The sequence below is a fragment of the Microtus ochrogaster genome, unplaced genomic scaffold, assembly GCF_000317375.1.
Source record: "Microtus ochrogaster isolate Prairie Vole_2 unplaced genomic scaffold, MicOch1.0 UNK1, whole genome shotgun sequence".
Lineage (NCBI taxonomy): Eukaryota > Metazoa > Chordata > Mammalia > Rodentia > Cricetidae > Microtus > Microtus ochrogaster.
Window position 1 is genome coordinate 28,215,672 of NW_004949099.1, and position 17,988 is coordinate 28,233,659.

General features: G+C 47.3%; 1 protein-coding gene across 1 annotated transcript in view; it reads left to right on the plus strand.

Moving 5' to 3' along the window:
• Slc6a11 (solute carrier family 6 member 11) overlaps nt 1-17,988 on the plus strand; it is a 120,029-nt gene that overhangs the window by 88,135 nt on the left and 13,906 nt on the right. Inside the window, exons 7-9 of the mRNA XM_005365027.2 lie at nt 5,713-5,816; nt 10,259-10,383; nt 17,544-17,656. Coding sequence (XP_005365084.1) covers nt 5,713-5,816; nt 10,259-10,383; nt 17,544-17,656 — 342 coding nt within the window. The remainder of the gene's footprint in view (nt 1-5,712; nt 5,817-10,258; nt 10,384-17,543; nt 17,657-17,988) is intronic.

Sequence of the window (17,988 nt, forward strand, 5' to 3'; positions counted from 1 at the left end):
AAAAAAAAAAAAAACAAAAAAAAAAGAGTGTTAAGTTACTGCAAAATTCAGGGGCTTTTCAGCTCTCTAACTTTAGCTCAGACTTCTGTGTTTAGCCCTAGACTTTACAGCAGTCTCCTGGGAATCTCCTGATGTCTCAAACTTGCATTTCCAAATGAATACTTCACCCATCACCCCAAGAATCCCCAGCTCACTTAGAAGAGAACCATGTGAGCTGGAGTATTGCACTGTTTTGCTGTCTGCTCAAATCTGTGTACTCTTTTGTGACCTCCACATTCAAACCTGCCTTCTAAAGATGATCTTCAGAACCAAGGAGACAAGACAGCAAAAGAAAATCAATCAAATACACATTCAAATTAAATTAAAATTTCCTGGAGTCCCTAACCCCAAAAGAGAAGCCAGAAAAGTATGAGAAAAAGCGATTGGCAGGGTCTTCTAGTTGATGAAGTGACTTCATGAACCAGAACAGCAACAGCATGGGGATTCTGTGTGAGCAGGGAGAAGAGGGAAGGCAAGCTACAGCTGAACACCAGGAAGCCCAGGGAACTCGCAAACGCTTGCCCTGAGGAGAGGACCATGCTAGGGCAAATAATTGGTGGTCTATCCAAGGATATTAGACTAACCCAAGAGGGTCCATGCAGGATGCAAGTCCCTGGTAATGGGGGAGGATGATGGTAGGGGAAGGTGAGGCCCAGTGGCAAGAGACATGGCCTTAAGGAAGCCAATCTGAGCAGGCAGAGATTAGGACAGAGAGGGAACAGAGCCATCTTGGAGAAGAGTGGGGCTAGGAATAAGGAACGATGGCTGCAGAAAGTATCAGTGGTACCGCCACCATTTTAAAGACTCTGATAGCCACCAGAGAGGAAACCCTAGAACTACAGAGGCTAGAAAATATCCCCTGGGCCATCGCCATCCCTCTGCACAGCGACATCCCCTCTCTACTACAGCAGGGCAGCAGAAGAGGATTATGGTCCCACATCACAAATGGCTGTGATAAGAAAACCATGAGAATAGGGTTCCCATGGGTGAAGAATGTACTGTAAATACATTTACAGCCACAGGACAGCCCAACCCTGCAGCACCCCAGAGCCAACTGAAAGAGACAGAGATTCTAGGACAGCCTACCAGGAAGGCTACCAAAAGAAAAGTAACTAAATGAAATGAAAGAAACCAAGAGTGGCCATGAGAGCATCAAGAGGTAACAGAACCTAGTGAGGAGGAAAATAAAGATCAAGTCACAGAAATAAAGAGATATGTTAAAATGCAAGAAATGTCCAGCAAGGTGGCTTAGTGCAGGAAGGTACTTACACCAAACCTGACAACCTGGGTTTATCCCCAGGACTCACATGGAGGGAGGAGAGTATAGAATCTCTCCCATACACACACACACACATACACACACACACACACACACACACACACACACACCCTTCAAGTTGTTTCCTGACTACAGGAACATAATGCACACATGCACACCCACACGTGCATGCCCACAACAAATAATACATAAACCACCAAACAATTGTAATTTTTTAAATGTGAGAAAAATCAATACATATCAAAAATATGCTGTCCATGTAGTGGCCCAAGAAGTAAGAGGTAACAAACCACGAGCTTTGTGGTAAAGTATAAAATAATAGAAACGGGTTAATTTGAGATGTAAGAGTTAGTTGATAAGAAGCCTGAGCTAATAGGTCAAAGAGTATATAATTAATATCAAGCCTCAGAAAGCTGCAGGAGCTAGTGAGAGGGACCTGGTAGGTGGAGAGAAACCGGTCCAGGGGACCAGCACAATGGAGGATATTTGTAGCTACAAGGAGCAAGTTTCCAAGGAGAATGCAAAGACCAGCCACTCTAAAGGAAGAGATGGAGACTGAACTTCCAAGAAAGTTGTCTGCAAGTGAAAATCCCATGCATGGGTTTGGGGGTGCACATCATCAGGGTATGTGGACAAGAAGTTCTGTGAGCTTTTCTAACTCAGAGTTGAGGACTGTGGTAGAAGGATGGTTGAACAGGCTTTTCCACCAGTCTGAGGTCTTCTCCCCTCTGCTCTGTGGAATGCTGAACTTTAAGGACCATTAGCCCCGTGAGTCCCTTGTGATCAGTCAGCCCCAAGCATCTCACAGGACACCACTGGGAGTGGGCACTCTGAGCTTGAGTCAGCATCTGGGCCATGTTCTGCCTCTTCCTGGGGTCTGCATGCTTTTCTGTATAGAAAGAATTTTCCAGGGAGAGATTGGAACATGAGAAAAGCGATGCAGGATGCAGCACTAATGATATATTCTCTCTCCTCAGTCTTCAGCAATTTTTACTCTGCTGGACCCTTGCTGCCAACGTGTAGGCAGCCTCAAGCTCCTGCTGCTTTGAAGATCTCTTTTCCTTTTCACGACCACTCTCTCTGCCTCCCCATTCACAACAGTGATTCTTGAGCTTTGTGGGGGTTTATCGTTTTTAATATGTTTTTATTCTTTGAGAACTTCATGTAGTGTTTTTATCATATCCACCCCTTCCTTCCTGCGACCTCCACTTTGTGTTCTGTTTTTTAGAAGACACTATCTCACATCACTGTCTTGGTCCTCTGTCTCTTACAGTCTTTCCATGTCCTCTTCCAGGACGTTCCTCAGCCTTAGGTGCAGGGATGTTGCGTAAATGCATCTGCTAGGGCTAGGTACCCACGGTCAGTTGTTCTGTTGTGGCTCTGCCATGGTCTCTGCTACAAAAAGAAGCTCTCATGGGTGAGAGCTGTGCTTGTCTGTAGGAGTAAGGAAAAGTGTTTTGACAGGAGCTGGGAATCACACGGCTTTCTAGTGGCTGTGCTGGCTGCTCCTCTAGGGCCCCACAGCCTGCCTCATCATAGGCAGACGTCCATTGTAGGACTTAGAAGAGAGTCCTGTTCTGAGTTTGGATGCTGTTCATAGTTGACTAGGTTTGTAGAGCCAGGCACAAGTTCTCTCCTGTTGAGCAGGCCTTAAGTCCGCTTAGATAACCGTAGGCCACCCCAGGGAATGCATGTCATTGCGTCTTTCAGAATATCCTGTTATTCTCATCATTGTTTGTGTTTATTGGTGTCACAGCTGGGTAGGATTGTTGATTGCTTTTCTCGTTGGCAACTTGCATGGCTCCTCTGATACCAGGAGACCAGGAGAGCTGGTCCTTACAGAGGCTTCCAGGTCAGATCCAGAAGAATTCCTCCTGTGTTCAAATTATGTGGTGTCCTTAGTAATGGGGTCTTACCTTCTCTTTCTAGAAGGCACCAAGGGCTATGGCAATAGTCTGTATTTTGAGGGGAATTTCATGGACTCATCTGACCATCATCTCAAAAGGAGGCTTCCCATGCCTGCATTGGGGTTGTTATTAGATAGTCTATGGCAATTGAGGGGTTACCCCAAGTGGTATAACTTTAACTAAACAGTGTGTGTGTGTGTGTGTGCAAGTGTGTAATTTTAAGTAAATACAAAATAATGACTCCTATGACTTTTTTCAAACATTCTTGTGTTCTATTTCCAAATACCCCTCATTTACCAGAATTACACACACACACACACACACACACACACACACACACACACACACACACACACGAATGTTCTCAGGGCGTTTCTCCTTAGCTCTTACTCTAAAGCCAGCCAGCCTAGGTTAGAAGAGGTCAGCAGACACTTGTGTCAGGGTCAAAAACACTTCTCATATGTTATCATTGGATGCTTTCACAAATATGAGCAAACTCAGACAGGGTGCCCTGTTCCAATTGTGTGCAAATCCTCGAGAAGGGATCATGCTTGGAATGGGGATGATTTGGGGGTCAGAAGGCTATGGGGCAATACTTCTGTGTGCAAGAGAAAGCTATGGTCTGAGGGACCCAGAATCAAACACCAGAAAAGATGAGTTCTCACTTTCAGAAATGACTTCCCAGTCAGAGGTGTCTCAAGAAGAAAGACACATGTCACTCCCCATCAATGACAGCAGTTAGGCAGACGTCCATTGTAGAACTTAGAAGAGAGTCCTGTTCTGAGGTAGAGATAATGAACAAAGATGCAGGGGATGGTTTTGAACCTCATGGGGGCTGAAGCTGGTGTCTCTAGAAGTCTGTCTGGGTGTGTTCTACCCATCACGCTCCAGTTCCGTGGTCTTGGACAGGTCACTTGTCCTCTTGGTTACTTGGCTCTAGGAGCAGGCTAAAAGTGCCCCCTGCCTAGGGCTGCCCAGGACTGCTGACATTCCAGGGCAGTCTTAATGCAGAGGTTCTGCAAGGTGCCTTGCATACCAGAAGTGCCTAATAAAGGCTGCTACTGTCTGTGTTCATTGCTCAGTCTTGTCTCCAGGTGGCGCTGAATGCCCAGCCCAAAACCAGCTTGAGTTTCAGCTGTGGCTTTCCTTATAGACTTCTAGGTGCTGAGCTTCGAGCCTGGGGAAGGGAGGGTACTTGAAAAGTCCATGTGCTTGCCACAGTGGGGTCATGCTGTCCGGAGGAATTTTAGTCAGAGGGGACTTTGATAACTAAGAAGCTGCTGGCTGGCTGCACCCCGGGGAAGCAGGCATTAGGGAATCCATTCTATAAGCTAGTGAATCCACACTCATGCACAGATATGTGGGCACACACTTACCCCTGGTCTGTACTTGGGGTCAGCTTGTGTCTACGCTTTCTCTGCACAGTTGTGGGACCTTGTCTTCACGGTAATTTCAATTACCAAGAAAAGGGGGTGTTTTTGGACTTAAGTGTGATGTGGCATAGGAGAAGGACCTGTGCCCAGAGCTCACTGTTGCTACACTCAGCCTCAGAGCAGGCTGACAGGGTTCTTCCTTTCCTACTTGGCGAATGAGGAGGTTTAGCATTGAGGATGTTAAGTTATTTTTCCAAAATCATACCGTTGGAGCCAGGGCCTTTTATATGCAAATACAATTTTGGTTGATTAATTGATTGATTGATTGCTTTGTTTTTGTTTTTGGTGTCGTTTTTGTTGTTGTTGTTGTTTTGGTGGGGAGGGAACGGGGTCTCTGTAGCTCTGGCCTTGAACTCACAGAGATCTGCCTTCCTCTGCCTCCCAAGTGCTGGGATTAAAGGTGTGCACTACTTCACCTGGTTTTATTTACTTATTTATTTTTTGGAGACAAGGTCTTGCTATGTATCTCTGGCCAGCCTAGTCACTAAGTAGACAGACTGACCTTGAACCTTCAGAGATTCCCCTGCCTCAACCTTCTTAGTGCTAAGCTTACAGGCTTGTGCACATGGGTCCAGCTCAACATCCAAATTCTTGTTATGTAATGGGTTACTAACCACAACCCTTGGAAAAGTCTAGAATTTATTAAGGAAATTTCCTTTTAATGAGGTTGTCCCAGAAATATAAATGTTTTAATAGGATTTGCCAAAAAAGTTAGGAAGTTGGATAGTCCCATCCCAGAATTTCTTTTGGGCGAGTACCCAGAGATCAAGCTCCCTCCTCCCACATCTGACTCTCCCTCCTCCCACATCTGACTCTCCCTCCTCCCACATCTGACTCTCCCTCCTCCCACATCTAATTCTCACTCTTCCCCCATTGGTCTCTCCCTCCCCTCACATCTGACTCTCCCTCCTCCCACATCTGACTCTCCCTCCTCCCACATCTGACTCTCCCTCCTCCCACATCTGACTCTCCCTAATTCTCACTCTTCCCCCATTGGTCTCTCCCTCCCCTCACATCTGACTCTCAATGCCCACATTTTTGTGCTCTCCTCCAGGTGTGGGTGGACGCTGGGACGCAGATCTTTTTCTCCTACGCCATCTGCCTGGGCTGCCTGACCGCTCTGGGGAGTTACAACAACTATAACAACAACTGCTACAGGTGAGCCCAGCTGACGGCCACAGCTTCCAAAGCCTCATAGCTGTCCATAGAGCAGGGCCCAGAACACAGAGAGCTGCTCGTCAGCCCGGCCCTGCTCCCAGGATCACCCGGACAGAGCTGGGAAATGGTCACACGCAAGCAGAGTCTGCCCTGAATCACAGTAAAATCACACCACAGCCCCAGTCAGGACCACAGTGACAGCGTGTGCAGCATAGGTACATATACAATAAGTTGTGTGTGGTCACACAGCTAGTAAGGAACCAAACTGGACTCTGTTTCTGCCTCCTGTTGATTCCCGCAGATCCATGGAGCCCTCCCTTGACTCACCTGGAGTGGCTGGATCCTCCTTGGCCCACAGTTCTCTTGACTTCCTGGCTACATAGGGTTCAGGCAGGGAGGTGACTAAGGCTGGGGAGCCTCACAGACCTGTAGCCTGAGTGCCACCATGAGGCTGAGGCCCACAGAGGACCAGGGACACTCAGCACACCATGAGACAGGCCCGTGGAGAGCCAGGGACACTCAGTAGTGTGGGGGTGGGGTGGGGGGAATAAGCTCACTCTGGGGTCTCTGACTGCAATGACTGTATTGAATTCATTACACCTAAGAACCCAGTACCTGGCACACACAGGTGGATGGACAGAGTATCTCACTGTGAGAACCCAGAAGCTCCCTCTGTAGGAAGGAGTCTTTGGAGTTGTGATGGGGTACCACCATGAGCACAGCCAGTGAGAAAGTGTCCACCCTGTATCCTAGTTAGCCACAAAGAGAAACTATCCTAAAGTAAGGGATGGAATGCTGATTTGGGGATGTGAAAAGATGGTAGAAAACTAAAATCGAGTCCATAGAGAAGGGGGTAACTGGTGAGACCATGTGAAAATCTACACCGTCTCACACTTCCGGAGGAAAGAGAAAACTATTAAAAATATCACATTAAGAAGCCTGATCTTCCCTCTTTTTATTCCTATACAGTAAAGCTATCTTTACTTACTCTAGATATATGTTGCTTTTGTGATTAAAAAGAAAATAGAGTCAGAAGAGCCAGGCATATTAGCACACAACATTAGCATGCAAGAGGCTGAAACAGGATTGCTGTGAGTTCGAGGTTAGCCTGGGCTACATAATGAGTTCCAGGCCAGCCTAAGATACAGTGAGACCCTATCCTAACCCTCCCCGAGGCCCATCCCAGCAAAAAAAAATCAAATTAGTACAGATATTATCTATGTATTGTTTAATCCCAAATCAAACACACAAATTATTTATTAAATTAGAAGCCATAATAGTGGCATGTATGTGTTCTGGGGCTTAGACCATACATGTAAAGTTGAATGCGGGAGTTTTTTGCAACCAGCAACCTAGCAACCTGAAAATGAAGAGCAGGTGTGGAGCTAAGAGAGAGATCTGTCCCTATCCACTGCTGGCGAGAGCTCAGCGGGCAGGATTTCCCCTCCTCTCCCTGTTGCTCAGTGGAACAAAGCAGATGCCTGCAAAAATCTGTTTCCAGATTGATCTGCAAACAGGTCTGCCCAGCAGTCAATTAATCCCCTCTCCCGACAGCTTAGTTGCCTCTGGAGCTCATGCAAGCCCAGCTCAGCCTCCGCTGACTTCAAAGCTCTAGTTACATAAGCCTCCCCCAGAGGTTGCAGGGAGCTGTTGGGGAAGGCACGAGAGGGCTGGAAAAGCCCGGCCAGGCAGGGACCAGCCTCGCGGGGCTGAGTGTGCTCACAGGTGGAGGCTGGCACCCGAATACAGAGCTCAAGGGGGCAGACATCCCTGAGAACTCTAATACAAGAAAGTGGTCTGAAAGGCCTCTGGGAGGGATGGAATTTGCAGAAAGCGATGTCTGCCTTCCCCAGCCACATGGTGGCTGAAGGTGACTACTCACAGTCCGGTCTGGGAAGTGTTGATTCTTAGGAAGTGTCATTGAGGCCCCAGAAAGGGAATCTGAGAGGTCTGGCTTCCCAACTATAATTTCACTGGGTACTGACAACAGGACCTCATCTCCGGTCTCGGGATTCGGAGGACCTAACGCAGGGCTGGCTCACCAAGGCACCTTAAACATGACGGGAGAAATCCAGAAGGGTAGCCAGCATGGAGTGATGCCTTCCTCTCCAGATCCTCCCATTCTTGCAGCTGGATACGTCAGAGCTGCTTAGGTTAACGGGACTGTGCAAAGGGCCCCTTGACTGGATTTTGGACAGGACGATGCTAGTTAACGTGTAAGTGGGTCCCTGCTGCCTCAGGAATAATGTGGTCCCCTCCTGGACTGGGCTGAGTTTCTTCCCGAGCAAATGGGGCTTTCGATAGTGGAAAGGGTCAGCGGTTCAGCTGGCATTCATTGTGTCAGAAGAGGTCTCTAAAGGGACCTGGATCACTCGTTGCTGCCATGGTAATGCTCATGACAAATAGCCCGGGCCCCAGGGGCTGAGGTCGGCAAGGGAAACAGTCCTGGCTATGAGTGGGTGGGCTCGGCTTCGGGTCAGGCTCAGATCTGCTCTGTGTGTTCATCCTGTGGTTCAGGCTCAGAGAAACAGTCATTCCCCTGGGAGTTCTTCCCGTGGGGGGGGGGGGAAATTTCACAAGAATGATAGAAGACAAGTCTAGTTAAGAAGATACCAGTCAAATGTCTGTATCAGGTCAGCTAATGTCCTTACTGTGCGAAAGTAGGTCACATGGCCGAGTCCAGCTGAGTGGACCTGGAGGTTCCATTCGGCTCCCAGGTGGGGGATTAGAAACAGCTCATGACAGCAGGGCATGGTGGCACTCCTTGCCTTTAATTCTAGCACTCAGGAGGCAGAGGCAGGTGAATCTCTGTGAGTTTGAGGCCAATCTGCTCTACAGAGTGAGTTCCAGGACAGCCAGGACTATACAGAGAAACCCTGTCTTGAAAAACCAAACCAAACCAAACAAAAATCCCAGCCCTTGAGGCCCTGCTACCAAATGCTTCATCATGGTCAGCCCCAAAGAAAAGACCTGCAGGGAGATTCATAGCCAGGCTCCTAATTCCTTGCCTGGTTCTCTTCCCACTGTGCCTTCATTACCAAGGCCATTGTGGGTTTGTCACCAACGTTAATGTTACCTTTTCTTCTATTACAAAAAGCATGGTACAAGAAGCAGAGAGGAGAGTTCTCAGTCCTGCATATGAGAGATGCAGAGGGTCTGGGTAAGCCAGAGTGCACTAGAGATGGGTGCAGGATGTGAGCGGGAAGAGAGCCAGAGTGTTAGCCGAGAGCACGCAAGGCACAGGAGCTCTGAGGCTCGTCCTCCGGACCATTCCAGCCTCAAGCCCCGCTGCCAAGTCTGTTGGTGGCCAAGGCAGATTTTTGTCTAATGGAATATAAGGGGATTCTCTGTGGTGTCCGCAGGAGGCTGCATCTAGTAGGAACGGGACTTTTAAACTCCAGCTCCTGGGCCAGGAGCTAAGGCCATGATGCCACTCTTCCCTGGGACACCATTGGTCAGGATCACCCAAGTGCACCTCCCACACAGAGCAAGGCACTGACATGCTCCCTGATCTGAGTTGTGAGCCTGCACTACAGAGACTCAATTCTAGAGCCTGTGGGAGAGTGAACCAAGACCCTGGGCCATCATCCTCATCTCCATAAAGTCCATCACTTGTTGTCTGGTTTCTCCTTGAGTGGGACTTTATGTTGGTGCTTCCCAGTTGGTGAGTACCTCCCAAGAGCAAGCCAAAGCAACTGCTCTGATTGGTCTCCTCTGGGAGCTGGCCCACTGAGCAGAACCTGAGTAGAGTGGAATACAGGGCATTGCTTGGTAGTGAGCTCAGCCAGGACAGGAGCCGCCACAAAATCTTTCCCCTGCTCAGCCAGAATGGGTGTTACCACCACAAAATTTGTCCCCTGCTCAGCCAGAATGGAAGTCACCATAAAACCTTTTCCCTGCTCAGCCAGAATAGGTGTCACCACAAAACTTCTCCCCTGCTCAGCCAGGAGGGGTGTTACCACAAAACTTCTCCCCTGCTCAGCCAGGATGGGTGTCATCACAAAACCTCTCCCCTAGAAGCTACTAGGGCTGTAGGCCTATGATCCTCAGTCACTTACCTGGCTTCTCTCACCCTCTGAGCTTTGTGCCTTGGGAGCATAGTCCCATCTTACTATTTCAGTCTTTCTTTCCTCAGTAGCCGGAGCAGTGATTGTCTCCTGAGTCTTTCTTCTCCTGGCATACAAAGCCAGACTCCTCTCCTTCTGTCACACCCTCTGCCTGTGACCTACCTCGTCTTCTAGCGATACAGGGGAAGCTGTGGGACTGTAGGGCAGCTATCCACCCTCTCTGAACCACAGACACGTCGTTTGGAAACTGGGAGGCTGTCAGAGCGTATGCTTCTCTGCCCGCCCTGCAGTAAGCCCCCGTCTCAGGTGGGGAAGCTCTGGCCGCTGTTTGTTCTGCCCACACTGACTCAGGCCCCTCTTACCGCTTCCCCACAGGGACTGTATCATGCTCTGCTGTCTTAATAGTGGCACCAGCTTTGTGGCTGGGTTCGCCATCTTCTCCGTCCTGGGCTTCATGGCATATGAGCAAGGAGTGCCTATTGCTGAGGTGGCAGAGTCAGGTAAGTCTGCAGAGGTGAGATGCTTCTGGAGGTTTCCAGGGGGTGAGGACAATGTGGCCACTACAGTCTTCCTGTCCTGGGTTTGTTTCTCAGGAAGTGGCCAGTCTCTTCACCTGCAGGGGAAGCCCTGACCTTCCTCATTGGGAAGCCAAAGCCTTCATCTACTTCCCAGGCTACTCTGTTTCCTGCTCCCCCCCCCCCATCACTCGCTTTGGACTTGCTCCATTCTGTGCCCAGCCTCAAGGTGTCATGTTTACACAGCAGCCGCCCAGCACAGCCTGGACAGCCCTGGGCTGCTGGAGCCATCCCACCCACTTCCCTACCACTGTGGACTGTCCCCTTCTGCGCCACACCCCACCGCAGACCCTTTGCACACTCTGCACCTGTGCCTGGAGGACCTAACCTCCCCTCCTTTATCCATTCTACATATAGAATCGTCACACCTGTCACAGCCTGAAGCATAGTTGCTATGTTTGAATCAAACAAGCTGTGGTCAGGGTGATGGTTCACCATGACAATTCCTCCTTGACTTGCATGGCACTTGGATTCTGAAAAAAGCACACTGTGATGAGAAGGTGCAGGGGGTCCTGAGTATTGAAGATATGATGGTCCTCAAGGAGGGTGGGTCAAAGTAGATGACATCAGAGGTGAGCGCTGCCTTATACACCTCACGGTGCGCTTAGCTCCTCAGTCCATTGCAGGGGCATTTATACGCCTTTGTACCAAGCAATTGCAAAGGAAAATTCTCTTCAAGCAAACATGAAATATTTACAGGTATAGGCGACATACTGGGACAGAGATTAAACCCAAGATAAGTAGGACCAGAGGAATAATAACGAGAATTCCTACAATTAATAGGGAATATTGCAAAAACCAAGAGCTCTGTTATAAAAGATGAAGAAAAGTCATAATTCCTTGGCAAAACTACCAAGGAAAAAACTAAAATACAATTCGCTAACGTATTAGTGACTTTTCCATTGCTAGGATAAAATGCCACTACTGAAGCAACTTATGGAAGAGTTTATTTGACTTAAAGTTTCAAAGGATAGAAAGTCCATCATGGCAGGAAGGCATGGCGTGGTATTAGGAGCAGGAAGCTGAGAGATCGCATTTTAACCACCTTTAGAAAGCAGAGAAGCCAGCAGGAAGTGGGGGAAAGGCTATAAACGCTCAGATCCCACCCCGGTGATGCATTTCCTCTCCTAAGACTGCTCCTCCTAAAACACTGCACAGCAGCACCACCAGCTGGGAACCAGCTGTACAAATGCGTGAGCCCACGGGGGCAATTCTCATTCAAAAACCACAGCTACCATTAACAATGAAAGGAGGCCAGTGCTGTGTAATAATCCTTTTGTACACTGTGAAGATGGGTTGCTTTCGTTGGTTTAATAAAGAACCAAATGGCCAAAGCTAGGCAGGAAGCAGTTGGGCAGAGGAGCCAGACTGAGGTAACACTGGGATGAAAGAGGGTGGAGTCACCAGGGGATGCAGAGAGAATGATGAACTTGCAATGTGAAGAAAGGTACTGAGCCACATGGTAGAGTGTAGATAAGAAATGTGGATTAATTTAAGTTGTAAGAGCTAGTTAGTAAATAGCCTAAGCTATTGGCTGAGCATCTATAATTAATAAGTCTCCATGTAGTTATTTGGGAGCTGGCTGGTGGAGCAGAAATTTCTGTCTACACCTGATACACAATGTCCAGGGCCACATAAAGCCTGAAAAATTTTTTAAAAAATGTTCTGGAACACAGAGTCAAATGCAGCTCAGTGGATAAAGGCACTAGCCACACAATCTGAAGACCTGAGTTTAATCCCTAGAACCCACATAAAGATAGACAAGAACTAACTCCACAAAGATGTCCTCTGACCACTGCATGTATTCTCAGATACACAACATACATGTGTGCACACCCAATTGTAAAAAAAGTTTTTAATTCTTTTTGAACCGTGAAGGAAGAAGTAGATCTACAGACCCCAGGACTATAATAAACACTAGGGACCACTGTGAATAGCTTCCGCCTGGATTTGATCACACAGGTTATATGAGTGAATATATTTTTAAAAGGCAGTGGGCTCAGACTAACACAGAAGAAACGGGAAAACTGAATAGTTCTGTATCTTTTAAATAAGTAATTTTTTTACTTAAAACGTTTTGGGCTGGCTCAGTTGATAAATCACTTACCACCCAAGCACAAGACCCCAAGAGTGAAAAAAGCTGAGTGTGGAGGAGTTTACCTATAACTGCAGCCTTGGATGGAGGAGAGAGAAGACATGCAGATCCATGAAGCTCATTGGCTGGAAGGCCTAGCCAAATCAGTGAGTTTCAGGTTCAGTGAGGGACCCTATCCCTAAAGATGAAAGTGAAAGTAAAGACACCCAGCATCCAGGCTTCCACATACACATGCACACATTCATGTACCATACATATACAATACTCACACACAGAGAGAGAGACACAGGGGTGCACACATGTGTGCACACTGTCAGATGCAGGAAATCTGATATGTCTTCTGGCCCCTGAGAGTTGCTGCACTTCCATGATGCTCATAAACTTAAGCAGATGCCCAACACATTATACACACACATATGTGTATAAATATACTATGTGAGTATATGTGTGTATATAGTGTAGATAGATAGATAGATAGATAGATAGATAGATAGATAGATAGATAGATAGATAGATGGAGAGAGGGGGACAGAGAGAGAAAAGAAAGGGTGTACAGCATTACTACAAAAGGTGGATAGGAATTTCCCATGAATTAGTAAAGAATCACGCTCCTCCACATATCAGCTGTGAAATATGAAAAACTTTCAAGTCCACACCCCCAGTTGTTGCCATTTTCTTTTCCTATAACCTTAGAATACCTAAGATTGGGTAATTTCTAAAGAGTGGGCTTTTTTAAGCTGATAATAGTTTCTGGAGAAAGGAAGATCTGGTGTTGTGGTATCTTACGCAGCTCCACCACATGATGGAAGCATCACATAGAAGAACCCACAGAGAGTGAGACAGGTGCACAGAAAGAGGCGGGGTACAAAGGAGTTGATCCTCTCTAACCTTTGCCTATGAGAATCACTCCATTCTCAGAAGAACTAATCCAGTTGCCCAGGCAGACATTAATCCCTCTTGACCTATTCACCTCTTCAAGACTTAATTGCCTCCTAAAATCCCACCTTCCAACACTGCTACCCTGACAAGCACATTTGGATATGAAAACTAGGAGTGATGGTGCCTGACACTGAACCAGAGAAAGATACAAGATAACAAGGATAGAAACAAACCAATACAGAAAACTCACTGTAGTAAGTAAACACTGTGGGGAAACATGGAAATAAACTGATTTATGTGTCTTGACCAAAAAGAAACATTGCAGGAGTAATGCAAGGTTGGTGTATTGTTAGGAACTCCATTAATAGTATGCACTGTATTCATAAATTAGCAAAAAACCAATATCTCCATGGATACAGGAAAAACAATGTTAACGAAATGTAACACCATGTATGTATATTTAAAGATTAACAGGAGGGGGTGGAGAGATAGCTCAGTTAGGAGTGCTTGCTGTTCTTGCAGAGGACCCAGGTTTGATTCCCAGTACCCACATCAGGCAGCTCATAACTACCTGTACCAGTAGCTCCAGGGTATCTGATGCCCCCTTCTGGCCTCCATGAGCACTGAACTCATGTGGTCACATAAATTCATATAGGTGCACTTATATGTAATCTTAAATTTTAAAAAAAAAGTAATCAGGAAAATATCAGTTGAAGGGTATTTTTAAAGCGTTATGTGTAGAGAGCTGGTCATGGTGGTACACCTTTAGAAGCCTGAGGCAGAAGGATGGTGATGCCAGCCTGGGCCAACATAGTCAGACTTTGCCCCCCAAAAAGGTATGTATTTAACAGTTTAAAATGTAAATATGGGTGTTCTTCTATATCCCTCACTGGGGAAAGACAAATGTGCAAGAAAATGTGCATGGGCAACCGTGCAAAGGAGGCACGGAGAGGGCTGGAAATCAAAGAGAACGGCTACTGTCATGAAGGGCAGCAAAGGATGAGAGGAAGGATGGAAGGGGCAAGGATGGGCTGGGGAAGGAAGGGACAATACTTCTCAGAGTGTCTCCCTTGTTGGCCTTGACCCTGGGTGATGTTCTCACACTGTAGCCACACTGGGTGCTAAGGAACACAGACAACAGACACGGTGTGCCGCTTGGGTACTGGAGGCTAAAGATAAAAGACAAAGCAATAACTGTAGTGTATTTGTTCAGAACAGGAATCTGAGCTAGAGATTCTGCTGACTGGAATATGTGTTTTGGGGTGGACTAAATGGATAAATGTGTGTAAATCCCAAGGCTGCTATTTTCCTCTGAGGAGCAGGTCCTAGAATATACTGTATTGGAAGTCATGGGATATGTATGCTTAGACTCCCAGTTTCCATGCGTGGATAGAAACATGTAGACTTGCACAGGAGAGAGGAATTGCTGAAGGAGCCATCTGCAATAACACTCCAGTTAACAGACAACCCCTGTGTTCAGACCTGGGTTTACTAAACATCACTGTGCGCAGTCAGGACCCTTGAAGAGGCAGCAGGGTCCAGGGCTAGACCAAGACACAGTGAAGCCAGAAGATAAGGCTACGCTCCAGAGAAGCCTGGGAATGTATCAGAAGGATGTAGAGCCAGCTGAAAGAGCCTGCAATGACCAGTGCTGGGACAACGTGAACAGCAAAGGAAATAATGATCATCTGTGTCATAAACCAGAGAAAAAGACTGAACACTGAGGAGTCCACAGGGGCACGAACATGTCACCTTGTGAGTGACTTTGCAGACTCCTGCTGAACGAGTGTGGAAGGAAAGAGGAGGGTCCATCCTCAGGCGAGCACCATCATAGCAATGACTATAGAAGCAAAGCTCCAATGGAGGTTGAGATCACAGGGGAGGGGTGAGAGGAGCAGGGTCCTGTGTAACCCAGAGGCGCTCCTCCCCTGGGAGAGGAAAGTCACTGCTTCACCATGGAGATGGTGCCAACACCAGCCTACCTAAAGGATGGGGTCACATCAGCAGCCCATGCTGTTTCTCTGAGAAGGACACGTGACACTTCTGTGAATTTTTTTTTTTTTTGTGAGAATTGCTGGATTTCACTGAGATCAAGCATAAACGATTATAAACACAAATTGCTCAACTTTTGTTTGCTAGCAGTAAATAGTTGGGAAAAATGAAATACTTGAAAAAATTAAAGGCAAAAGGGCTGGAGAGGTGGCACAATGGTTTAGAGCACTGACTGCTCTAACAGCAGAAGACCCGAATTCAATTCCTAGCACCCATGCGGTTGATTACAACCTTGTTTAACTCCAGCTCTGGAGGATCCATCGCCCTCTAATGGCCTCTGTAGGCATTGCACTCCGACATGAAGGCAGACAAAACACCTGTGTGCAGAATAAAAATAAATATTTTTAAAAAATAATAGCCTGAGAGGAAATGTCCACAATGCCTACCTTCCTCCCATCTAACAACAACAACAAAAACCCTGCTCCAACCCAATAAAAAGGAAATGGACCAATAAAGGGGGCATTTGTGGGAATAGTAAGCACCGAAGGTACCGGGAAACACAGATTAAAACCAACGTGAATGGACAGTGCAAAGTCATTGTTGAGCCCGAAAGAATAACTGTACCAAGTGCTGTCAAGAACATGGAGCCTCAAATGCTGTTTTAAGATGACAAAATGGCATGACTGCATTTGAAATCAGCATTTCATAGGTGAAGTGTGCGGTTGTTACCCCCAGCAATTCCATCCTAAGCAGCACAAACAACCAAAATCTAAAAAAAAACTGGACTTGCTGAACATAGCGGACAATGAGGACTACTGAGAACTCAAGAACAATGGCAGTGGGTTTTTGATCCTACTGCACGTACTGGCTTTGGGGGAGCCTAGGCAGTTTGGATGCTCACCTTACTAGACTGGATGGAGGTGGGCAGTCCTTGGACTTACCACAGGTCAGGGAACCCTGATTGCTCTTTGAGCTGATGAGGGAGGGGGACTTTATTGGGAGAGGGGGACGGAAATGGGAGGCGGTGGCGGGGAGGAGGCAGAAATCCTTAATAAATAAATAAATTAAAAAAATTCCAAGAAGCCAACATTCTACTGTTTCCTTTGTAGTTGTTTGGAAATGAAGCAAGCAGCTGGTATCCCTTTATTTGTGAATCTGAAAGCATGCAGCAGTGTGGCAAATGGCTTCCTGAGATGAATAAATAATGTTCCTTCTAAAATAAAAATAAATAAATAAAATAAAATAAAATAATAATAATAAAAAAGCTGGAGAGGTGGCTTAGAGGTTAGGGACACGAACTATTCCTCAGGTAGTAAAATCGCCTGTGCCTCCAGCTTTAGGGTATCTAACACTCCCTACTGGCCTCCAGGCTTTCAGATGCACGCATGTACACACACACACACACACATACTTACACACACACACACACACACACACTCTTAAAATTAATCTCATTTTAAAAAAATCCACCGGGCAGTGATAGCGCATGCCTTTATTCCCAGCACTCCGGAGGCAGAGGCAAGCAGATCTCTGTGAGTTCGAGGCCAGCCTGGTCTCTAAGAGCTAGTTCTAGAACAGGCTCCAAAGCTAGAGAAACCCTGTCTTGAAAAACAAAAAAACAAAAAAAACCCTACCAATGTTTGCCAAGGATGCTGACAGAGGTGGGGTGGAGGTGGTGAGCAGCTAGAGGCAACAGCAGTGCTGTGTATCCTGATGGTAGTGTTGATGTGGACTTGTTTTCAGAATCTGGGATATACACTTACACTGGGCTCTTATGGTATATGGGTTGTTCTGTAACAATTCCTTCTGCTTGGCGGTGTCTCACTATTCTCAGAACCACCTTTAGGGAGACTGTTCCGCTCTGCCTCAGCTGCTGTCTGGTCCTGGGGAGAATATTTGAACAATGGGAAAGTAGCTGACAGCAGACACAGATCTGTGGATCAGAGACTCCTGGCCCTCTGCACAGCGACACCCTTTTCTGTGGGCACATATTAACACTGCACCATCAGCACAGTCCGGACAGGAGACGCCAGTGGGACCTGGGTCCAGTGGCCTGCAATGCTGCCATGTCCCTGTAGATGGAAACACTGGAAGACTGACCTCTTTCCCTCCCCTCCAGGTCCTGGACTGGCTTTCATCGCCTACCCCAAAGCCGTCACAATGATGCCCCTCTCCCCATTGTGGGCCACCTTGTTCTTCATGATGCTCATCTTCCTGGGCCTGGACAGTCAGGTGAGGGGCAGAAAGAGGGAAGGGTATGGTGGGAGGGGGAGGGGAGAGACAGATTGGGAAGGAGGAAAGAATGGAAAGAGAGGAACAGAAGAACAGGGACTAGACAGGCCAGGTGCTACAGCTTCTAGACCCTGGGCCCTCTCCTGGCCTCCCACATCAGGCTACCCAGCAGCCCTGCCACTTTCTTGGTAGACTCCAGTCATAGACATGTCTAGTCTATTTTGTGCCCCTCCACCCCTTCTTGTCTAATATATATATGTGTGTGTGTGTGTGTGTGTGTGTGTGTGTGTGTGTGTGTACAACTGCTACAGTACACACGCAGAGGTCAGAGG